The 13621-nt window shown below is 42.6% G+C and overlaps 1 protein-coding gene across 1 annotated transcript; it reads right to left on the reverse strand.

Moving 5' to 3' along the window:
• Positions 1-4102: 4102 nt before the first annotated feature.
• Positions 4103-13173, reverse strand: cacng6b (calcium voltage-gated channel auxiliary subunit gamma 6b). Its single transcript, XM_006802940.3, has 5 exons — positions 12307-13173; positions 10029-10742; positions 7423-7497; positions 5847-5984; positions 4103-5730 (listed from the first exon to the last, which is right to left on the reverse strand). Exons 2-5 carry the CDS (start codon positions 10384-10386, stop codon positions 5510-5512), a joined length of 792 nt encoding a protein of 263 aa, XP_006803003.1. The 5' UTR covers positions 10387-10742; positions 12307-13173; the 3' UTR covers positions 4103-5509.
• Between the last annotated feature and the right edge of the window lie 448 nt (positions 13174-13621).

The following is a 13621-nucleotide window of genomic DNA, read 5'->3' on the forward strand; positions in this document are numbered from 1 at the left end:
GTTTCATGTTCTTTCTCTTATTGTTGCGCTACAGTAGAAGGCTGTGAAAAAAACACAGTTGAATCATAAAGATTCAGATTTAATTCCGTTCATATTCAGTGCAAAGCCACTCATATATAAAATTATTTAGTTTATTTTAATTTGTTATGGTGGTTGACAAAAACAAGTTAATTAGGCATTAACTTGATAGACACTTTATTATGTTGTCAACTCAAGTATCTAATCAGCCAGTCACATGGCAGAAATTCAGTGCATTTAGGCATACAGACATCAGCGAGACAACCTGCTGAAGTTCAAATCGAGCTTCACAATGGGGAAGAAAGGTAATTTAAGTAACTTTGAAAGTGGCATGGTTGCTGTTGTCAGTCTGTTTCAGAAAATGCTGATCTACTGGGATTTTCCCACACAACCACCTCTAGGGTTTACAGAGAATGGTCTGCAGGTATGCAGGTGAAAGGTATGCAGAGGAGCATCTCTGAACATGCATCATGCCAAACCTTGAAGCAGATGGGCAACAGTAGCTAAACGCCACATTGAGTATGACTCCTGTCAGTTAAGACTCTCCAGTCCATATAAGTGGATCAAAAAGTTATGAAAACAGCAACAACAAGAGTCCCCTATAGACTGCTTACACAGTGACCTGCAATTTGGCAGATGTCATGGACCTTATACCTGAGAGCAATCATCAACTTCTGTTTCAGACTCACCTAAATATTGTGCGGAGGATAACTGCTGATTATGAAAGCTGGGGTGCTGGGTAAGACCAAGTGGTTTTCAGCTGTTCTGAGTTGAGTCTACAGATTTCAAGATTAGTAGTGAGACTGTGTTCATCTTTTCTTTTTCTTTTCCTTTTCTTGGGCTCACCATTGTGAATTCAGCCCCCAGGGACAGGCTGTAAAGACGGAGTTCTACTGTAACGTCTTAGGGAGAATATTCCACAGAAACCTTCTGAACTGTAGGGCATACGAGTGTGACACCTCGTGCTGGCTGAGAGTGCACTAAAAAGCGCAAAATTTCTTGGCTAGACAAACACAACCTTTGCTCACCACCAGATTTGGCTCCTTGCAACTTCATCCACTTCCCAAAAAGGGAAATCAAGTTGAAGGATCCCCATTCTGACACATTGGAAGAAATCCAGCACCCACTGCAGAGAAACAAGTGCCAAGAGACACAGTGGGACTTGTAAGGAACAATCTAAAAACAGAATGCTGCTGAAAACCACCCAGAAGTGCACCAAACTATGACCTTGAACGTGAGATCTGCCAGTCTAGTTCATGACTGAGAATGGAGTTAACTAGAAGATCCTTTTTTGCACTTAATACTTTGAAATAAGCGAATATTTGCATATTTTTTTTAAATATATTTTTTCAATTACAGCTAAGGAGAGCAATTCATTTTTCTGCTCACTCTGCAAGTGACAAAATGGTAAAATGCCAAAGCTTGGCCAGTTACATTGTTGCAGACATGAAGTTAGTACTTCACCGTATCATTAGAGAGCTAAAAAATTGAGGAGAACCCAGCTTTCATCTGTACACCATCATGACTGTCACAGAGCTCCAAGTGTTGTGCGACAGTTTGTCACGTTACATCACATGCCTCCACTGAACGTGTCTTGAAGCCAGTAGTCTGAACATGATGTGAGCATATTCAACTGTTTGGTCAAGAGACCATTTCACAAACTCTGATCCATATCAAAGTAATCTAAAAAAAAGTGCCATGAGATAAGGTATTTACAACAAAATTTACTTAAAGCATCAAAACTAAAGGTACTCATGATGGCCTCTGTCACTTTTATGTTATGAAATAGTTGGATTATTATCATACTGCGATTGTGATGGACATTTTGACAGATGAGGTCAGACAGGAGTCTCTGAGGACTGTGATGTTTGCAGATGACAATGTGATTTGAAGTAAGAGTAGGGACCAGGTGGAAGAGAACCTGGTGACGCGGAGGTAAATTAGTAGAAGTAAGACTACATGTGTGTGAATGAGAGCTAGACAGGAAAGGTAAAGTTGCAAGGAGATGTAGTGAAGGTGGAGGTGAGTTTAAATACCATGCAAAGCAGCATATAGAGCACAAAAAAAGGTGAAGAAGAGGGTGTAAGCAGGGTGGAGTGGATGGAAACGAGTGTCAGGGTGGTTAGTGGCAGAATTATAGCAGCAAGAGTGAAAGTTTATAAAATAGTATTAAGACCTGCTATGATCTATGTTTTGAAGACAGTGGCACTGACCAAAAGACAGGAAGCCCGAGCTGGAGGTGGCAGATTTGAAGATGTTAAGATTTTCACTAAGCGTGACCAGAATGGCCAGGATTAGAAATGAGAAAATCAGAGGGAGCAGTTAGGTTGAGTAGTTGACAAGTTAGACACGCAAAGTTAGGATGGTTTGGAAATGTTCACATAAGGAATAGCGGATAAATTGGACAAAAGATGTTTAAGATAGAGCTTCTAGGCAGGAAGAAAAGAGGAAGACCACAGAGAAGATTTATGGATGTGTTGTGAAGGATATGAAAAGTGTTGGTATGACAGGGGAGGATGGTAGGGATAGGCTGAGATGGAGGCAGATGAGACCCCTCAAGGGAGCAGCCGAAAGACGAAGAAGAAGGATTATTATCGTCATCCTTTAACTAACATACAGGCGCAATTTTAATGCTGCAGTTTAATCTGCTAAAGCCAGATTTAACTGTTTGACGTATTGGAGCAATCATTGCATTATTTTCCATAAATATTTGGTAGAGTAGAATTTTAAAGTGAGTGCAGTACATTACAGCAACTGTGATATTTCACCACTTGTCAATAACACACACAGTTTGTCATAAACACTGCTCTTAGTAGTTACTGTGGCTCAAGGACTCTTAGCTAATGTTTTGTTTGCTGTGATCCTAAAACGATTTCAACCTTCCCTGTCAGTCTTGAGGCTCCTAATATTTGCAAATATATGGATAGTGCCAGATGGGTGGTACTTGCCAGAGAAGATAATGAGAAGAGCAACTGAAAGTTAATTCACTGAGCCCTACCTCCAAATAACTTTTTCCCCCCTCATAGACCCATCTGGTACCTCATGCACATTTTTTGCACGAACGATTACAAAATACTGTAAAGGCGTGTTTCGGTCACTACTCTCCTCAGAGGGATGCAGAAGAGTGGCAGCTCAAAGACTCCCATTACTGACAAGAGATGATACTCCAGATGCATTAGAGCAGGAGGAAGCAGTGACATCCTTGACAAGGGGCCCGAGAATCCTAGAAGTGCTCCAGCCCCTGAGGATTAGTGAGTGTTTTTCCCTGCATATTATCATACTTACTGCAACGTAGCTGCAGTCACAATAAGGATGACTGTGATGAAACATTTAAGGAGAGGGACTGCCAAAGCAAACAAATCGACTGCACAAGCACCATTAACAGTTTATCATATATATCATATAGCTACATATATATTTATATATACAATCAATAATGACAGCCCTTCATCATTTCATGCTCTTTTACTTGTCACATTCAGTCTACAGGTCCATCATAAAGAATTCCAGGAAGCATTTCTCCATATACAAACACGTAACAAGTGCCTACGAACCACTTTTCATGCAGTCTCAGTAGAACTATTAAACAGCTATATATACAACCCGGATAGTGTGTCATGTGGATTCAGTTTCTGCCCACTGGGGAGGTAAAAACATGTGAGTCTACATGCACACATGCATGCATGGGAATGTATGTGACTGCCAGGATGTCAAGTAGTCTCCAGAGAGATGAGTGTGAAGATTTGTTATTTCTGAGATAATCAGTCGGTTTTTGGATGGAGCAAAAAACTCGGGTGGCATGCTGGTAGTGACGCAGTGAGGTCAGGGTTGCAGAACGAGACGGGGAGGCCGCATAGGTATGAGGATAGGGGTACATAGTTGAAATTCAAGTATTAAGTTTCCCAACCTCTGCAGTGAAATGCATTGCGATGAGCTCTGGCCTAATTATAGAGGAGTGGAGTCTGGGGGAGGGGGGTGTTTGGCAGAGGGGTTAAGAGTCACGCTGCAAAGGGGTGAAAATGGGTGAATGTCAAATTGGAGGGCAGACATGGTGTCGTGCCAGCAGAACAAAGGAAGGCAGCTATTTTATGTCAAATCGTTTTAATAATAACCAATAGTAGTGCCATATACTGTACATATATGAGCAGAACAGAGCACAGTTTACATACTGTAAACCAACATTTCCTGTTTGAGACATTAGCATCCTATGACAAAAATAAATTGTATTTACTGCATTGCACATAGAGTGATTAGAGACAACACCACAAGCATTTACCATTCATAAAACACAAAACAAATCCTTTTATATACAGAGGACGCATGCCCACATACTTCTCTGATACCCAACATAGTGTTTCATCTATTTCATTCAACTTACATTCATCTGATACACTGAAGCAGCATTTACACAAGTGTAAAACACAGGTAATAAAATAAATAGTAACAGATAAAATATTAAGATTTAAAAAGCTTAACAGAATTTCCTGCATGTACATGTAATCATATAACATGTACACGATATGATTACTAGCGCTATCAAAACAAAGCATTTGCTACTGTTTAATGTTGATATATGTCAATTTAAGCATGATATAAATAGAAATAAAAAATAACAATATTAACCAGCCTGATTCCAAAGTTTTCACTTATTTATTTATAATTCGAACAGATTAAAGTCCAAATTTGGATTTGCTATTGCATTATTTTGTGTCACATTCTTCCAAGAACAGCAAGCGGAGATCAGAAAGTCAGTTGACATTAGTAGGCATGAGAAATGAGTGAGTGTGTGGGTCAACAAAACATTTTCCCCTTATCTTAAATTATTGTTATACCAATCTAGGTCATGTAAACATTCTAACTTGTGTCATGATCTAACCTTACTGTGCCCTCATCAAACTTAAACTATGGTGTAATGTAATGAATTCTTCAAATGCACAGCTAAATATTGTAATTTTGCCAATAGTCACATCAGAAAACATTAGTATAAGAAGAGTTTCTCCAGGGCATGGACTACACTGTATATTCTAATTTAACTGTGTTTTTAGGGAGAGGTGAGCTTTCATACAAAGCAGACTATGAACATTTTCAAACCTCAAAAAAAAAAAGTCTTAGCAATTAAAAAGAAAAGCATCTACACGACTTATCCCAGTATAAAGGTTGGGATTATATGTTTGTACAGCTACGGGCGGACTAACAAACCTATTTGTGACGCAGGTTTGAGTAAACACTAAAAAAGTCAGCAGTAGCCCTGTCAGTCATTCGATTTTATGCTAAAATGAACAAAAGCACTTCGTTGCAAAATCTACCTCTGCAGGCCATGTTGTGTTGTGTATGTGTTGTTGACTCCCTTTCATAAATTTAAGACCAAGTTAGTATGGCTTCTCTGGCAAAACCAATGCCAAGAGCAAGCTCGACATCACAGCTGTCAGAAATCAATTTCTCCTTCCTCATAAGCAAAGACGTCGTGAATACTGTGTGCAGCATCGGAGGGCTAGGTGTCGCTGTTCTTGTGTGGAAAACATTTCTGCCATGGGCTGAAAGGAAGAGCGAGAATGATGAAGAGGACGCCTCCAAAAATAAGAATGCCTCCCGCTGAGCCCACGCAGGCCACAGACCAGGACAGTTCATGGTGTAAAGGTATGGAGTGGTCACTGGACAGTAAGGCCAGCACAGACTGGTGGAATATGAGGACAGAGAGCAGGACCAGTACACCTGCATGAGAAGATAAAAAGTAACAGTAACATTTAAAAGTTCAATCAGCAGTTACAATCCTTAAAATACTCATGAAAATGTTGTCCTAGCATGACTAAAAAAGAGTCACATCCCACCTGATAGGATGAAGCAGAAGGAGGCTGGCTTAAGAAAGAATTGCACTCCTTTGCTGAGCGACATGGCAATGCATATGGAGCCCATCACCATCATGGTCAGACTCAAAAGGGCCAAGACAGCTGCTGCTAGATTCAGACCTGTGAGGGAGAGCAGCGAGAAATAACAAAATATAAAGCGCAGATGTTCAGAAGTGCATGCAGAAAAAAATCTGCAGCACAAAAGATGGAGGAATTATTGTGAGGTCTGGAAACTAGTTATGGTACACCACCTCACACGTTTGATTCCTCTGGGATTCTGGTTAAATCTGGATTTTTGTTAAAGAACAAAAATGATGTCATCTGTGCTGCCTCCTGTACTGGCTCTGCTTAAAACAGATTTTCCTGGCATTCCAAACCTGAACAGGTGCGACCCCAAAAAATAGCCTGTGCCAATTGTGCTGTTTTTGTTTTGTTTTTTGATTCTCCAGCACGTAGATATTATTTCATTAATAAAAGCATTGCAGATAACAGGAATGGTCATAGTTGGTCAATTCCTTCCGTCAGAGTAACGAGTAACATCACAGACTAGCCACCTCTTATTATCATTTTTTATTCTCTTTTTAAACAAATAAATAAAATCATATAAGTATGTAACTCTACATACTTGTGAGTAATTTCAACAGAATTTCTGTTATTACTGTGGCCCAGTTGCAGTACTTTCATAGCCCACCAGGGGGCCCCAGTCAACACTTTAGGAATCTATGCTTTGAAAAATTGCCACAAAGTTAGCATAAACCGTAAACACAGTACAAAATAGATATGCTAGCTTCCCGGTAGCTCAGAACCTAAAATGTACTTTTCTGTAATAACCAGCAGGGGGCGACTCGACTCTTCTGGATGCAAGAAGATTTGTGGTTGTGCCTATGGGTAAATGACCATCAGCTTCCTTTCCTATTTGACCTCTGTAAAAAAATTTACTGACACGTTTATGGGCTCACTCACTAGTTTCGGGTCATATTGAGTAAAAAACTAAGTACATTTTGTAAATTAAGGTCACTATTAAAGTCAGAAAGGGTTAGATGGGATATGCTCATTGGCTAATGACTTATGATTGAGAAGTGGTATACCCTTACTTATTTTTCACAGGACTGTGCATATCTGTTGGTGTGATTATGTCCAAGTCTACTGTGCAGCCACTGACAGCAAATCTTTCCCACAGCTCATATGTCAAATGCCGCCTTCTCTTTAACCATATCAGCAAGCAAATTTTCAAAACAGCCTCTGCTCACAACTTACGACCAAAAGATAAAAATGACTGATGTTTGCTGTGATGTAAGTAGCCTATTAATTCTCATCCAGCTTATCTCCAAACTACACTGAAACCAGTGGCTCCCTGGGCAGCACAGCAAACACATTAATCAGTCTGATAGCTTATGGCTTGCTTTGGAAAAGGGGTGGCAGTGGAAGTTAATGGTCTAAAACATGCAAAAACCACGAGTACGGTCCTGTGAGCACCGCAGTGAGCATCTTTATTGAAAGAAGAAGCTGCTGGTGTAACTGCTAATGTGTATGTCCAGGGGAAGGTGTAACATCTCACTCTTCTTAGTTGTCTTCTTGAATATGACTGCATTCTCCCCAGAGGTGAAGAATTTGAAGTAAGTACAGTTGGATTCTGTGGGCATAAAGAAGAGATCAGACAAAGAAACACACATGCACCCACGCGCTCGCACACGCACTTACACACTCACTCTCCTATGGACGACTTCTTGTCTTCTCTGATGTGCCTACTATGCATCCATGCACTCTGTCCTTCCAGGCATCATTCCTATTTATATCGAGCATTAGCTGGAATACCCAGAGACACACACCTCTTCGCACACAAACACACACACATACGCACACTCCAGCACTGCACATATGGTGCCGCCAAAGAGGGTGAGAGACAGCAAAACACTAAGGGTGGATGGCAGAGGGGAGAAATAGTGGTAGACAGAGAGAAGGGGCAGATGGAGGCTAATGAAGGGACGTGGCTACAGAAGACGGGAAGAGGATGTGCTGGGTGAAAAAGAAGGAGGAAGATGCGAGAAGTATGGATACAGGCTCAGAGGATGAGAGCGGTGAAAAGGAGGAGTGAGTTGCTGGCAGATGGAAGGGTGGTGAGTGAAGGGAAAGAGAGAGGGTAGCCGCAGATGGAGAAGGAGGTGAGACGAGCGAGCAGGAGATGTCAAGAGGGGGAAGAAACACAGGGGGGTTAGTTAATACTGCATTAGTTATACACTCTCACTCGGTCCCTGTCTGTCCCCCCTCGTTTCCCCTTCTCTATATTTAGACAAAAACTGTGAAGTAGTCAGATTCCGTTTGGCTTCACAAGTGCATAGTGATGACTTTCAGCCACTGAAAATTATGTGCTCCAAGATGACCACGTGCATGTGCGCACACACACACACACACACACACACACACACACACACACACCCACACACACACACACACACACACATATTCTGACATCCTTCCTCACCACACAAATATAGCTGTGGCTGAGGGCATTTGCAAACATTTTTTAATGAAGCAGATCGTCTATTTGTCAACCATACTGATTTTGTAACACATTATGCTATCACAGTCAACTGGTTTTGCTCCCACTACCCCTGCTGAGACTGTAATTATTGAGCCGCCATGTTTCTCTCCAGCAGGCAGCGAAGATGGATAGCTGGTCTCGGGATGACAGACACGGCATCGTCAGGCCGCACTTTGAGCGGGACGGGAGCCAGAGGCATGTAAACAGGGATGTGAAATGGGGAACCATAGAAGGCAAAAACATTTGTTTTCCTGCAAACATGATGAGCCCACGGCCATCTGTGACAGGCGGCGTGGGCCAACAGTGTTGGGACGTGTGATGAAGATTGTCAGAAGCATACTGGCTTCTCTCAAACACCAACAGAGCATCTTGGAATCATATCTGCCAGCTCGAAGCAGTCAAAGAGGCACAAAAGATAAATTAGCAAAGGATAGATAAATTATCCTTGAAAACTGGATCATTCAAGGTGATGACAACATGTTAAGTTGTATATGTGAACCACTTGTGTCTCTGAAATTTAAAGAGACTTTGTGGTTTCTTCAGACCGCTGCTGGGTCCTGGCAGAATCCATGAGACGTGTGATTCCAGGAGCAAGTCTTTCTCCTCCAGTACCTGCCTCTTTCCATCTCCAGACTCACTTTTCAGACAGAAATAGGTCATTGTGCAGATAATCGGCGCACTCCGGAGAACATAACCATGGTCAAGTTGAATAAAGTGCTTTTAGAAAGAACCTGTCACTACTCTAAACATGGATGTCCGTCAGCACAATAAACCTCTGGTTTGCCCCTTTATCACCTGTCTGCACTCTTGGTAAAACAGGAGGTGATTCGATGCTTAGTCAGGAGAAAATCTTAATATTAATAATGCCCTGTTACACAGATCGTGTTATGACTGCCAACAAATATGCTGTATATTGTACCTGCATGCTGCTGTGTGTTGGTCCAGCAGGATCCGAACTGATAAAGCACCACTGTGTTTATGCACTTGAATGCATTTTCACGCTTTATACTTTTTAATGATTCAATTTGCACATTATCTGTAGGGTGACCTAGATACATATTGTATCTACACAAGCGGCTTCATATACCCAACTCTCATTATTCCTTTGCAAATCCACACAAGTGTACATACACACAAGGAATACATTTATTTTTAAATCTATATCAAAACTCATAAAAATGTTGCTCAGAAAAATGAAGACTGTTCGCGTTGGATGCAAATGACTTTTTTAAACAAAGTGGCAACAGAGCTTTTTTCAGCCTCTTATGAGTTCAGATACAAAGACCTACAAATGTATTCCCAGGGGGCATACATTATATCAGCTATGACAGCTCACTCTTATTTTACAACATTTGTCATGGCACAGAAAACCTGCAGTGATTAAGGGTGATGTCAGCAACTTCTTTCCACAAACAGTCTCTGACCCCTTGCTGTTAATCCACTTTGATAGCGATACACATACTGTAACATGGTGGCAGCTTCAATTCAGACTTGCAAGGAAAGCAGACAGGGAGTTAAACACAAAATAGTCCCTGCAGAAACTCACCAGCTCATCTTGTGCAGATCAAACAGATTTACACAAATTCACACAGATACACACACACACCACTCTGAGGTCTCACCTCCAGGTAGATCAGCAGGACCACAGCTTGTCCTCTCTGGGTCTATTTCATCCACCCGTAGGGTGCGGATGCAGCCCTTCCAAAGGCCGTAATGGGCCATCTGGCAGGTCTGGTTGCCGCTGAAATTCTTTGGTTGGGCCAGCTCCACCCAAAACTCTGTCCCCATGCCGAGCACCGTGAGGGTCACACCGACGATAGAGACAAAGAAAGCCAGCTTGATCTTTCCCTCCTGGCTGTCGCTCAGCTTGTGGATCCGCCTCTGTCCTCTACCACCTTTCATTCCAGCCAAACCTCCACTCTGTCCTGCCACCCCTGTGCGACCCTCCTCATCCTGTTGTATAAAAAAGTTGGACCACATACTGATCTAAAGTGTCCAGAACCGAAGAAGTACAGGGGATGGGACGGGACACCTCAAATGAAGATTAGAGAAGCAGATAATAGATGAAAAGTGTTTTAATTAGAATCAAATAATGAGATGTTTTAGGTTCGGAAGGCGAAAGTTTGCAAGAGAGCTATCAGCTGTCCTGTGATGGACGGGGAAAATTGAGCAAAAGCAGTGAGAAGATCAAGTAAAAATAAATGGGCTGGACATAAGAGATATGAATAGAACTACTGTGAAGTGGAGAGGGGGGCAGATGAAGTGAGGTAATGACAAAATGGGATAGATGGAGGCAAGGACCAGGAGAGCTGTCTGTCTGTTTTCCGTCCAGTCCTCTGAAAAAGAGAGATGAAACAGAAAGATGAAAGAGTAGCCAGCATATGCTTCACCAGAGCAAAATCCTTTCATCACCAGCGTAATATTTAATTTCCAACAGTTTTATCAGCATCTACAGTATTCCCTCCCTAAAAGCCATATGAAATGCTCTCAGCCAACAATAGATAAGCCATATGGCAGATTTTGCAGGAGATGTAGAAACAATTCGACTGGAAGTAGGTTTGTGCAAGGTCAAGGTGAGAGATAACGCCACAGTGTCTCACCGGACCACCCAGCTTCCAGTTTCTCAGATGAGTTGACAACCCATCGTCTCTCTGAGCAGGTACACTATCTCTGGCTTAGACACAGATCCCCTTTGATCTGAGGGGATAATGGATTGCCACAAATACCTCTCAGGCTGCATTACTTATACCGGGAACACTGGGAATATGTAGCAGCGGCTGTGCACTTGCACATGTGTGCTTCAGCACGAGTTTGGTCCCAGCTTACAGAGACTTTCAACTGTGAGCGAGGAACCTTTGGAGCGATTTAAACAAAGTGAGTGACGGGGCACAACGGTGTCGATGGTCTGCACGAGAGGTGATAATTCAATCCTGAACCCTCTGACAGAGAGAGGGGGCTATAGTAATTAACTCTGCTGTGAGGTCCAACAGGTCACAGAGTGGAGGCGAGAGGCCTGGCCAGTTAGGAAAGCAGCACCAGCAGGCCACGCACAGTTGGCGGATCACCTAATTCAGAGCTTTGGGCTGACAGCATCAGAGGTTTTATTTAGGCAACATGTGCAAAGTCTCACCACAAAGCCTTTGTCTTTGATACTTTGTAGTATGTGAGGAGACATAATAATAAACATAATAAACATGTAACAAAAAACATTTCATTGTCATTTAGTCGTGCTGCATGTCGTCTGCCCCACAATAATCACAATTCAGTAAGCGTAGACAGCATTTACACAGAGCATGAGAAGATGGTTCTGCAATGTCAATAAACAATAATATCAGCTTATCAACAAGCACTAAGTGACAGTTGGGGTAAAAATCATTTTATAGCTAACAAAAGGCAGATACATACGTGTCACTAGTGAACCAAAGGTACGGAATAGCAACCGTGCATTAAAATAACCCTCCAACATTAACTGTAATAAAGAACATCAATACTGCAGCTGCTGACAGCCAAATTAGTGGTCATAGAATTACAAACCTTGATCACATTACATTCATATTAACCACAGTGTGATCAGACGGCTCAGAGGAGCCAAGCTGCTCTCAGGGTGGGCGACACAAACAAGTGCTTACTTTGCAGTAAGTGAAGGATTATCCTTAGCAGGGTATATAGAGCATGTATACAAAGACATATACTATAATGCAATGAACACTTTGGTGCGGTAGCCTAAATTTTAAAGCGTCTGAACACAGGATATAACTTCATGCTGCATTTTCTGTCGTGAAAATTAGAAATTCTCTCTACCGCTTGACCGGTGACAGCCACCGCCACCTGTGTGACACGTGGGCGTAAGAAAGCAACAGCTGGCTAATGCACTTGATTGAAAAGAAGAATAAATCTGACCTGTGTCGTGTGTGTTGTTCAGTTCGAGAGGTAGAGAAGCATGAAACTTAATAGAGGGGGGAGAGCAGTGATGTGAGAGTGAGTGTGAGAGAGAGAGAGTGAGAGAGGAAAGGGGTGGGAGAGAGGAACGTAAGAGTTATGGAAAGTGAGTGTAAAGGAGTAGAGGTGGGGGATGTGAAGGGGGTTGGAGTCTGGTTGGTTAACACTGTTGCCCATTTAATGCGTGTGCGTCCGTCTGTGTGTGTGTGTGGGTGGGTGGGTGTGTGTGTCTGGTGTTTGGCCTCCAGACTGTGCTTACACCTCACGTTTAATCTCAACAGCATCCAGCTCATGCTCCATAAATGTTTCAAATTTTAAATCAGCAAGGAAAGTTGCTGCAGGGTGGTCCACTCACACGATGACAAGCCTGCCAGCATGATAAAAAACATCTCTGTATCTGCGACAGCCTTGCTGTTTGTGTGTGTGTGTGCGTCTATTTCGGACAGCCACCTGTTAATGACATTAAGTAAGAGTGAAGGAGGAGTCTGTGTTTATATGAGAGGGACCAGAACAGCATTTTACAGCAACACAATACACTGTGAAGAGGTGAAAATCTAACAGAGAGACAGATTGAAAGTGTACTCGGGGTTTAAAAAGAGCCACAGCATGCAGGGACGCATATAGAAGGGGGAAAAAAAGACGTATGAGAAGAGGAGATAAAAGGGGAGTAAAAACTGTAAGGGAATGCTGAAGTCTGAGGTAGCTGCAGAAATGGACAACACTGGCTGAAATGAAGCGGTACAGAGAGGAAAATGAGAATGTGCAGCCCCCATTTCATTCCTCACTGAACAAGGTCCAGGGAGACTTCAGAGGCTCAGGCTGATCTTGTGGAAAGCTTTTCTCGTGGCCCATCCCTGCTTGGCCGTTCCACAGTTTAGGTTACATACGTGGCACAGCGAGAGAGAGAGAGGGAGGGAGGCCAAACCCTGCAGCCAGCAACACTAAGGGAGGGCGGGGGTGGGGTAGGTGGGGGCAGTGCGGGGATGCAAACCGAGAGTGAGTCGGGGACAGAAACACAGAACAGGAGACAATCGCAGAAAAGGGACAAAGCAGGCCGCAGGCTGTGACAGGGAAATAAACACCTGGAATGTCCAAAACAGTCAAACTCTGCTTCTCTTTTCCTTTTTTCAGTCTGCAGACGGCCTCTTCAGACAGAGGTCACATGCTAAATGCGTGACATCCATGATAGATTAATTAATGTGGAGGACAGCTATCTGTTTTAAGGCACACATGTGTGCCAATTCTTTAAAATCGCTTCCTCTAATTACACACACCA

This window comes from Neolamprologus brichardi, chromosome 11 (assembly GCF_056152115.1).
Source record: "Neolamprologus brichardi isolate AB-2024 chromosome 11, ASM5615211v1, whole genome shotgun sequence".
Lineage (NCBI taxonomy): Eukaryota > Metazoa > Chordata > Actinopteri > Cichliformes > Cichlidae > Neolamprologus > Neolamprologus brichardi.

Bases quoted from the DNA above. Each gene is read 5' to 3' on its own strand.
- cacng6b (XM_006802940.3), bottom strand. From the start codon at position 10,386: ATGTGGTCCAACTTTTTTATACAACAGGATGAGGAGGGTCGCACAGGG. The intron at 5,985-7,422 runs GTGAGATGTTAC...TCTCCCTCACAG, and splicing joins CAAGAAGACAACTAAGAAGA to GTCTGAATCTAGCAGCAGCT. The intron at 5,731-5,846 runs GTGGGATGTGAC...CTTCTCATGCAG, and splicing joins CTTCTGCTTCATCCTATCAG to GTGTACTGGTCCTGCTCTCT.